Source organism: Chelon labrosus (genome assembly GCF_963514085.1).
Source record: "Chelon labrosus genome assembly, chromosome: 12".
Lineage (NCBI taxonomy): Eukaryota > Metazoa > Chordata > Actinopteri > Mugiliformes > Mugilidae > Chelon > Chelon labrosus.
In genome coordinates this window covers 14339669-14350731 of record NC_140345.1, presented here as the reverse complement: position 1 = coordinate 14350731, position 11063 = coordinate 14339669, and the positions used below count along the sequence as shown (strand labels likewise).

The 11063-nt window shown below is 37.6% G+C and overlaps 1 protein-coding gene across 1 annotated transcript; it reads right to left on the bottom strand.

Annotated features, from left to right (window-relative positions):
* Positions 1 to 2401: 2401 nt before the first annotated feature.
* LOC311497358 (chemerin-like receptor 1) lies at positions 2402 to 5818 on the bottom strand. The gene has a single exon (XM_084557639.1). The coding sequence runs from the start codon at positions 4723 to 4725 to the stop codon at positions 3589 to 3591; it is 1137 nt and encodes a 378-aa protein (XP_084413765.1). The 5' UTR covers positions 4726 to 5818; the 3' UTR covers positions 2402 to 3588.
* Between the last annotated feature and the right edge of the window lie 5245 nt (positions 5819 to 11063).

Sequence of the window (11063 nt, the reverse complement as noted above, 5' to 3'; positions counted from 1 at the left end):
ATCTTCAGCGTTAACCAATACCCAAATCTGGTAAAGGACGCAACACGTGGGGTATAGTAGCTCTCCAATTGGCCTGTATCTCTCTTTTTCCCTGCAAAGGGAGACAATAGACAAATGTGAGCGGGTTTTATAGAGGACCTTGAAGCAAAGTCACTTTTGACTGAGTGAAGAGGTAAAAAAAACAACGTCTTCGGGGAGCCTCGATAGCAAGCTCCATTAATAGTAAAATAGTAAGAAGAATTTTAGGTTTACCAGGATTGCCACAGTATTTTGAGCAGCAAAGAGAAACTAAAATCAATCTACTATAGATTTGTGAATTACAGGTATCATCCATGTCCAAGATAGCAGACTACAGATACGCTAATTTGTACATTTGTACATTTCTGCTTATACTATTTTTATTTAATTTCACTAGATTTATTTTTAGATATTTTTATTTTATTTATCTTTCTTTCATCTTTGTTTCTTAAGAGTGTTTTGTTTATGTGCAACTAAGCTACAATTTCCCTTGTGGATGAATAAAGTTTATCTAAGTCTAAGTCTAAGAGTAGATGTAGAGCAGTTCACTGTTGCCACTGAGTACATCTAAGATTAATAAATACATGCCCCCTATACCCCACCCATCACTTTTAAGAGTCTACTATCTCTATATGTCTATTTGCTGGATGTTCACCAGTGTGTGTGGTGTGTGTTTATCCCTGCGGAAATCCACCACCTTGGTTCTAACCACATTCACCTGGAGGCTGTTTTCCTGGCACCAGACTACAAAATCAAAGAGGATGAGGCCTCTGTATTCTCCATCTTACCCATCCTTGATAAGGCTGACGACTGTCATCCGACTGTCATCTGAGAATTTCTGCAGAATTTCTGTATTATATTACTTCTATACTTCTCTTCTTAAAGGCTGCTTTGAAGGTCCCTTTTTCTTGAATGCATCATTCTTTAGAAATAGAAACTGATTGCAGAGAAAATGTGTTTAACAGATATGGCAACCAGTTTCCAGTAAACAAAGTTCTTGGGGCAGGCGGTAGATTACCCAATCATCAACCAAGTTTAAAAATACACATGTTGCTTCCTTTCTGCACCAACTGACCTCGTTTAGAAATACATAGAAAGTACAGTGCAATCTTTGTAACCGCTTGTCCTGTGAAGGGGCATTGTTTGTTTCTGTGTAATTTATCTAATTTTCTGCTTATTTACTGCTCTTCCATTAATAAAAATGTGAGTCACAAACCTTTATAGTGTATCGCATAGTGTCGTGTTGTGTCCTGTCTTATTGTATCATATTGTAATGCGGACCGCACAATTTACTTGCAGCTTTTCACAGCTGCAAAACTTTGCACAGAAAGGGCTGCAGCAGACTCTATTTCCTAAGGAAACTGAAGTCCTTCAATGTGTGCAGCAAGATGCTGGAAATTTTCTGAAATCTGTTGTGGCCTGTGCCCTTTTCTCTGCTGTGGTCTGCTGGGGGAACAGCATTACCGCCAGTGACGCCAATAGACTGAACAAACTGATCAGGAAGGCTGGCTCTATCATTGGCTGCAGACAGGAAACATTTGAATCTGTGGTGGAAAAGAGGACTGAATAAACTGTTATCAATCATGGATAACCCTGACCAACCTCTCCATCACACAATGTAAATATTGTGTATAGATTTTTGTTATTTTAGTTCTCTATTTTTTATTGTTGATTTTAGCTTTTTGTTATATTTTATGTATGGTGTTGAGTGCCTGTACATCGAGTTTGAGCAAGACGTTTCCATGAACTGAACTGGTTTCTCTTCACTGTCACATGAAATAGAAAGTAGAAAATCCCCAAAGTGTGTCCACATCAGAAATAAAGTTACTCATGGTTCATTTTACACCCTGACTGATCATATTCCTGGATAAACTGTTCAAAAGTAAACTGTTCATCATGGTATTATGGTGTCTACTATAACATAACGTAAAGTGTTTGGAGGTAGTTTAGCAGCCACAAATCCACCACACTCTCAAAGCTGTGTATATGATCTCCTCCTATGTATAAATCTTATTATATTATTATTATTAGTATTTACATCAAACTTTGTATTTCACATTAAACCACATATAGGAGAGTCATTTTTCTTCACTCACTTGGTTGCTTGGCAACTTTTAAGTTATTTAAAGTTGACTTGATCCTAAAGTGAATCTATTGTTAGAGCGTTTTTTGTAGTTTCACGGGATAATATAAGGAATGTAGAGATTTAAAGCACTGAAAATTTGGCAGATTAACTGGTGATGAAACTAGTGCTCTGCTCTGAAATAAACTGAAATAAACAGTGACGAAATTATACACCTTGTGACATTTATTTATTGGCAGATCATGCATGGACTCATTAGTAAATAGCTGTGAAAAAACAACAGAACTTACAAGACTCAAAAGATCAAACTAAACAGTATCAGCTTTAAGCATAATAATCTCAAAGTATAAATTACAAATGCATTAGAAAGTGGGTTGTTTAATGAAAATGAATACACAGACTAAATGACTGATCCTGAACCACCCACTTCTCCCTGAGATGGCCTTTGCGAGAACTGTTCAATATCGTTATGTAAAAAAAGTTCCATTTGTCAACCACATCTCTTTCTGTGGCTTAAGCAGCAACAATACAATAATGTAATACTGATTGTGAAATGTAGTTCCCTTATCTTTTGTACACGGTATTTTACAATCCTGGGCAGCGCAGGATTCCATCTTGGGCCTTTCTGTGTGGAGTTTGCATGTTCTCCCTGTGTCTGCGTGGGTTCTCTCAGGGTACTCCGGCTTCGTCCCAGCGTCCAAAGACATGCTTGTTAGGTTAACTGGTGATTCTAAATTGGCCGTAGGCGTGCATGCGAGTGTGAATGGTTGTCTGTCTCTCTGTGTTAGCCCTGCTAGACTGCCGTTCTGTCCAGGGTGTACCCCGCCTACCGCGGTTCTCAGTCATCCAGGTGATGGTGTATCCAAAAGGCGATTAAAAAAAGGCAACTGGACTTGTAGACCTTTTTTTGAACGCCTTTTGGATAGACCCCGCGGCCCTCCAGAGGACAAGCAAATTATACAGTCCCTTTTAGGTGTATCAGAATGTGGCGTGAATGCACTGCTGTGTGTATAAGAGTTGTGAGTATCCAGTTGCCGTGTGATTAAGAACAGGCAACTTGCAGCAAAGACGCAAGGTATCACACCATACTCAGGAACCAGCCAAACTGTACGGTAAATACTGTAGGTGTGGTTAAACAGGGTAAATTAAATAATTACGCAACGGACAATCAATTAACCAAAAAAAGGTGACTGATTTCAACTATTAACTGCAAAAAGACAAAAATAATAATAATACAAAACACAATGCCAGCAATCTATAAAGTGACTCATCAATGATTCATCCCAACCCACACCAGATAAAACCTCAAACTCAAAAATGAAAGTATGTTTTTGGTACTCCTACACTACAAATTATAAAATCTTGGTTTGAAATGATTATTTCTGGGAAAATATTTACATCTTGTGAAAGCATTTTGGTATGTACTGCACCTGTACAGTTATGTCAATATTGTTTTCTATGCACAGTTTCAGTAGTCTCATTTAGCCTTATACTTTGCTATTAGCAGATAACTTTTCTCTATTCTGACTGGTGTCCGTTGACTTGTCAGTGAGAGAGTGTGTCTCTTCTTCGTGGAATGCAGTCTCCAATATATTCAGGATGGATTTGCGGATTTTATCCTTGAAATCTCGACCCATGAATACATAGAGCACTGGATTCAGGCAGCTGTTTAAAAAGGCCAGACTGGTGGCTATAGGGAATCCAATAGTAATTACATAGCGTAATGCTTTAGTTGGCTCACCAGTAAATCTGACCAACTCAATTAGACTAAAGGAGTGATAAGGAGCCCAGCACAGGAAGAAAGTGATGATAATGGCAGCGATGATCTTAAAGGGGCGACTTGACTGGCTGGCCAGGGCGCGGTTTCTTCTGAGGCGGTGGATTATGACAGCATAGCAGGAGACAATGACAGTGAAGGGGATAACGAATCCCAGCAGGAAGCGGGAGATGATCATGGCGTGGTGACGTAACTCTCTCAGTTGTTGCACAGAAGGTGTTTCATAATCATCAGAAAGAGCAAAGTTGTTGAAGCAGGTGGTGATGTTTACTTGAGGTATTATTTCAGTGTCCCTGAAAATGAAATTAGGAGCGCTGAGGATCAAAGCCAGAATCCAAACACCAAGACTCACAAAGGAGGCCTTGCGTACATTTCGGTGGTTCTGAGCCCAGACGGGCCACAACACAGACACATATCTGTCCACACTGATCACCACCAGAATGTAGACACTGGCAAACATGTTGAGGAAGGCCACGGTGCTGTTCAGTTTGCACATGAACTTGCCAAAAGGCCAGTGGAACCCTAAAGCTGTGTATATCACATTGAAGGGAAGAAATGCGGTGAAGAGGAAGTCTGCCACGGCCAAGTTGAGGAACCAAACTGTGTTAACCGTTTTCTTCATCTTGAAGCCGGTCACCCAGATAACCACTCCGTTCCCGAGCACACCAAGGACAAAGGCCAGGCAGTAAACAACGAGAGACATGATGTTGAAAGACTGTGCCAGCTTTGCAAAGAACTCATTGTCATTTCCACCAGGTTTATCATTTGGACCAGTGGAGGAGGAATTAGTCATCTCTGCCATTGTCTTGAGACCTGCAGGGGCAACAAGAAGAAACAATATGAACATATGCAAAAGTTGTCTTTGATTTTGTTGATGATTGTGTTATTATATTTACTGCACAGAAAGTGTTTCAGTTATTACAATAATGATTCAAAAAGCTCCACACTAACAGATGTAACACCATGAACAGAGAGGAGTTTACTCAGATTTATGTATTAGATAGAATTTGTGTTAATTTAGTTCTGTGAAAAAGAAGAAACGTGGAGGAGCTAAAAGTGGAACAAAACTATTCAGATCCCCAAAATGATGAGTAATTTCTTCCTCAAAACGTAATTCATGCTGTATTAATAACAGTGCTGACATCTGCTCTTTGCTGCTCTGACTCTATATTTGTCACATCATTTTATGACTTCAGTTGATGTTGCTGGAGCCAACTCTTGTCAGTTACATGAAATAAGAACAACAATGAAAAAAAATGGAAGATTCCTTGTTAATCAACTGAAAAGAAACAAAGAAAAATTGTTATTATATAATTAGTTATTACAGCAATGAATTACACACAGGGAAATTTAACCTATGACTCAATCAAGAAATCAACTCTTTTTTTAGCAAAATAAATCTCCCAAAGTTATCTAAAGACGACACCACCACTCTAGACCAACCAGATGAACTCAGGAAAACCATATTCTCCATGTCTAGCAATAAATCCCCGGCCCAGATGAATTTCACACCATTACAAAAAAGTATAGAAGAAGACCTCACTGGAACAATCTACCCATCTCACTAAATGGAAGAATAGCGGGAGTAAAAATGCCCATTTTACCTAAAATAAACTACGTTTTTGCGATGATCCCAGTACAACCCACATCTTAATGGTTTAATGCCTTAGACTCTGTCATAAATAAATTATAAGATTGGGAAAAAGATATTACAACCTGGATACGCATTTACAAAAACACCTTCTCAATGTCACAAAACTTCAAATTACGACTTATTCACTACAAAAGTTTGCACAGAGTACACTTTACCCAAAACATAAATGGGAATTGTAGACAATAACATCTGTTCACACTGCACAGCAAACACTATAGATGATTACTTTCACGCCATCTGGCTCTGCCCACCGACTCAGAAACGCTGGACAAATGTCATCGATACACCATCACTAGCTGTGGGTCGCAGTATTCCATTTATATGTCTGCTAGGAGACCTTTCTGTAGTTGAACCGCCAGTGAAATGTGAACAACCCATATTGATCGCTCTAACGATCGCTAAAAAGACAATCCTCCTAAACTGGAAAAACACAACAAAAATATCTCAATGGCTCCTCCTATAATGCAACCACATCTCAATAGCATTTTAAAAACAGTCAGATCGACTCATTTCATACATAGGCTACTGGTCACCGATCAAAAATATTGGACTCTTGTAAAGGAAATTAGGACGTACACATAAACACATGCAGGCACATCAGTGCTCAGGTTTTTATGCCTGGCTGTTCCCAAAACCCCACCACGTCTATAAATGACTGAGCTATTTGTTGTTATTATTGTTACTGTTATTTTTATATTTTTTAGTTTTTATTCTCTTCCCTCTTCAAACAAAGACTGTCTCAATAGACAAATGTTCTGTCACTTACCTTTTATTTCTTAAAAAAAAAACACTATTACACTACTATACCTGATGATAACTGATTATATTATTATTATAATTGAAAATATTACTGATGTTATATAGGAGAGTCCTGAAGGAAAGATACAGAAGGTTTTTCCTTCCTGCTGCTGTTAGGCTTCACAATGAACACTGTTAATATGTGCAATATTATTACACCACAAGGTGTGAAAACTTCAAAACCCAGTTACAAAAGTCTGTGCAATATCTGACAGTTCAGTCTGTGTAATGTTTTTATCCTATTCTATTTCATTATTTATCTTCTATACGCTACTCTTTTTGTTCTTGTTCTTTTTTCTGCCCTTTCTTTATGCTGTTTCAAACTGCAATTTCCCCATTGCGGGACAAATAAAGGTTTTTCTTATTCTTATTTTTCTTATTCTTATAATTGAGCAAAATATAATGTAATATATACTATTTTGTAATTGTAGATATATGTATATGTATGTGTGTGTGCATGTGTGTGTTATAATATTATTATACTGCCGATATGATTACAAAGCACCAAGGTAGCAACAATTTCTTGTCATCTCCTCCCCTCTTTTATTTTCACTCACCCACACACTTAGCACCTTCTCTGTTGTTCAATGTTCTGCACTAACTGATTTGTCCCTGTCCTGCAAGTGTTTTGGTAGTTTTTCTTTATCAATAATAAAAAAATAAATAAGTACAAAAATTATTTCAATCGACTGAACTCAACAAGAGTATGTGTGTCTTTGTATCAAACTGGAAATGTCATCTTTTAATATTTTTTTGGAGGAACAAAATAAGACAGGTCACATACCTTTGTGAAAGCTCTCTGGGCTCGATGAAGAATCCAAAGCAGAAGATTCCCCGATCAAACTCCGACAGGTTTATATAGACTAATGTGAGTGGCATGCCACTCCCCACATCAAGGCGGGTCCACAGCTAATAAATAACTCCGATGACGCAATCGTACAATTTTACCAGAAATAACAAAAAAAAAAAAACATATCTTAAATGATAATTAAAGGCACAATGTTACATTTTAGTCTCCAGAGCATCACACGTGTATGATAGTTGGTGCTTTGTGGTGACTTAATGAAACAACATGTGGACATGTGTTTTATTGTCTCCAGTCTTCCAACAAAGTCGCTGCAACATCTCTGAAAAATTGCATTATTTTACATTGTTAAAATACTCCCTGCGTAAATCCGATCCTGCGAGCAAATCAGAGTGTGTATATTTGTTGCAGTACGTTCCTTCTTGCGTGCATCATGTTATCTCACTTTTAGTAATATTTCCTCTGACGATCAGATTGTGACTGTCCCTGACTGTCACCCTTGGCTAATATTTGGAGGGTTACGAAACAAGTTTGAAGAAGCAGACGTTGTTGCCACAGAGTTCCGCACTTTTTAGGACTGGTCTATAAATTCAAACATGTCTGACTTTTTATTTTCCTTTGGCTCTATGAAAGAATAGCACATGTTACATGTTCCAACATTATTTACAATTGAGAGATTTGCATTTGTTTGTTATTACTCATGCTATTAGCTGAATTCCCATTGGCACTGAATGAAATAACCCCACATGCAGGGTTGGGTCAGATTACTTTGAAATGTAATCCATTACTGACTACAAATTACATGGCAATTTTTGTAATCAGTAACGTAATCAGTTGGATTACCAAAAACATGTAACGTAATCTGATTACTTTTAGATTACTTCAATAAATATGCACCTTAAGTAAAAGACACCGTCACAGAATTGATCAATGAATTCTCTTTTTATTTTCCTCTTTATTATTTCATTACATCTAAGAAAACTTTTTGTTCTCAGTAAAGCTGAGAAAGCATTCCTTTGTGAATGAACTAAAAACTGTATTAACTAAAAACTTTAGATTTATTACTAAGTACTTTCTTTACTCTGAACATATCCGTTTTTCAGACCATATCCTCATATCAACCTGTTTAACTCTTTTTTCACATCATACTGAATGTTTTTTTTGAACAAAGTGTTTTTATTTATACTTATGCATGTTCAAATTGTACACAACTGCCTCATAAGGCCATTCAAACAAACATCAAAACAAAGCAGTACACAGTACCCTTTATCAAAGGGGAAATATTTACAATTCGGCAAGCATGTTAAAAAAAAAAACATTTTTTTTTTTTATAATAATCCATGGCATCTGGTAGAGAGGAATCACCCAGTAAGAATAAAATAAAATGAATAAACAAATCAAAGGGGAAAATACTTCAGATGACAAGTGTTAGTTTTAGCCATTTTCACCATAAAGTCAGTTTTGGGCTATCTCACACTGATAGTCTAAAATAAGCAATTACAGGGGCCCAACGGTTTAAGAATAAGTCCATTTTCACCTGGAGTTTTGCTGTTATTCTTTCCATCAAGTACACTGTCATTAGTCTATCTTTCCATTGATGTAGGGTAGGTGGGTGTGGTTTAAGCCAGGACAAAGTTATCATTTTCTTTGCCACCAACAGGAGGATGTTCAGCAGGTATACCTTTTCCCTATCCATACTTCCCTCTGGAATTGCTCCTAAAACATAGTACAGCGGATCTAATGGTAAATCAACATTCAAAATGGAAAGTATTTCTGTACGAATCCCCTCCCAGTATGGTTTCAATTTCGGGCAGTCCCAGAAAATGTGTGTGTGATCTCCAATTTTTTTGCAATTCCTCCAACATAAATTTGTTTTATTTTTATCGAATTTTGCTACCAGGAATGGAGTTCTGAAGTACCTCATTTTTAATTTCCAGCTGAATTCCTTCCACAGTGGGCTACTTGTTACTCTGTGTCCCTCTTCACACACCCGTTCCCATGTCTCATCCTCAATAGTAACATTCATCTCCAGCTCCCACTTTTCCTTTGTGTCAAGACTGTTCCCTGACATATGGGATTGCAGACATTTATATATTTGTGAAACAATTTTCGTACTTCCCTTTTCCTTTATAATTTTTATCCAAAACAGTTCAATAGGACTAGAAGGTCGTCGAAGCATGTTCCATTCCTTATGTGACGTTAAGTAACTTCTCACTTGAAAAAATCTGTGGAGATCAGTAGGACCCAAACCAAATTTCTCTCGCAATTGTGTAAATGATTTTAAAACGTCTCCCTCAAACAATTGGTCTATTGTAACAAGTCCTTTATCTGCCCATTCCCTGAACCCAGTGTCTAATATGTTCGGAAGGAATTCCACATTTTTCGCAATCTGCATTGCTCTTGATATTGTTAGAGGTGCCTTCATACTTTTCCGAACCAGGAACCAAACTCTCAGGGTGCACTTCATCCATTCGTTATCTATTTTGAGACTCTTTCGCTCTAAAAATGGCAACGATTCAAGGGGCATTTGGGGACATGAGTTTTTTTCTAAGTCTAACCAATTTGTCTCCTCGTTTTGCATTAACCATTCTGCCAATCCACGGAGCTGTGCTGCCCAGTAATATAATTTCAGATTGGGAAAATTGAGGCCTCCTCGATCCTTTGGGTAGGTTAACGTTTTTAATTTAATTCTCGGTTTCTTTTTCTGCCATATGAATGCCATACTGAATGTTTACAACTAAAAACATTCCTAAAACATTTTTCTATCTTTTCTCATATTTCTCTTTCTGAACATTTCTCATAACATATCCACAACATGTCTTTCAAAATCTCAAAATAAGTCTGTAAATAAGTCTGTAAACATATCATAGAACAAAAGTGAACATGTTCTTTTTACAACATATTAGTATTTTTTCATGCCCAGGCTGTCATAAACAAGTTGCATTGTTTGCATGATAAAATGTAATCAGGTAATCCCCAACAATGTAACTGTAATCTGATTACACAATTTTTGTATTGTAATCTGGGTTGATTACAGTTACTTGATTTTTGTAATCTGATTACGTAATCCAGATTACATGTAATCCATTACTACCCAACCCTGCCCATATGTAGGTGTTGGGTTTTTACAAAAAGCCAACACTGCTAACCATCACCTTCAGCCTCATCTGAACCTGCCAACATTAAAACAAATATCACTTTTCATCACAAATCTCTGGATCTCTTTAAGTGACTCGATCACACTGAAGCAGAAAAAGAAACACCGGAGCACACTGACTGAAGTTAGAAATATGCTTTTCAGGGTGATTTATTTATTAAAAATCTGCTTGAAAATCAGAGTGAATCAATGAAACCTTTATTTGTGGCCTTTACATAACTGCTGTCATGGTTCTGTGTTAAGTTTACCTGTGGTTCTGTATTGAGTATCCTGTTTTATTTTGTAAAGTTCTTGGTTTCCTGTTGGTGTTACTCCCTGTGTTTTCCAGTTTGGATTGATTCATTGATTTCTCCTTGTGTGCTCTGCCCTGATTTGTTTCGCCTGTGCCTCATCACCCCTCTGCCCACTTGTGTATACATTGCCCTGCCTTCCTCTTTGTTCTCTGTCCCGTCGTACTTGCCACCTCCCTGGATTCATGTCTCATAGCAGTTTTGTCTCGTCACGTTTAGATTACCTGCCATCTCTGCAACGCTTTCTGTTTTGTCTTGTTTTTTTCATTATATACATTTTGTGCCAACTCCTCCCTCAGCCCCCTCTGTCCTGCATTTGGGTCCTACCCCATTAACCCCTAACCCCTTGACAACTGCTGCTTGAATACATAACATACTCATTCTGAAATTACGACTGGCTTCTTTTTTCAACAAACGGCATCACAAGTACTCAGTAATAATGTATGTGTTATCCGTGCATGCAGGTCAGTTCATGTGAAAT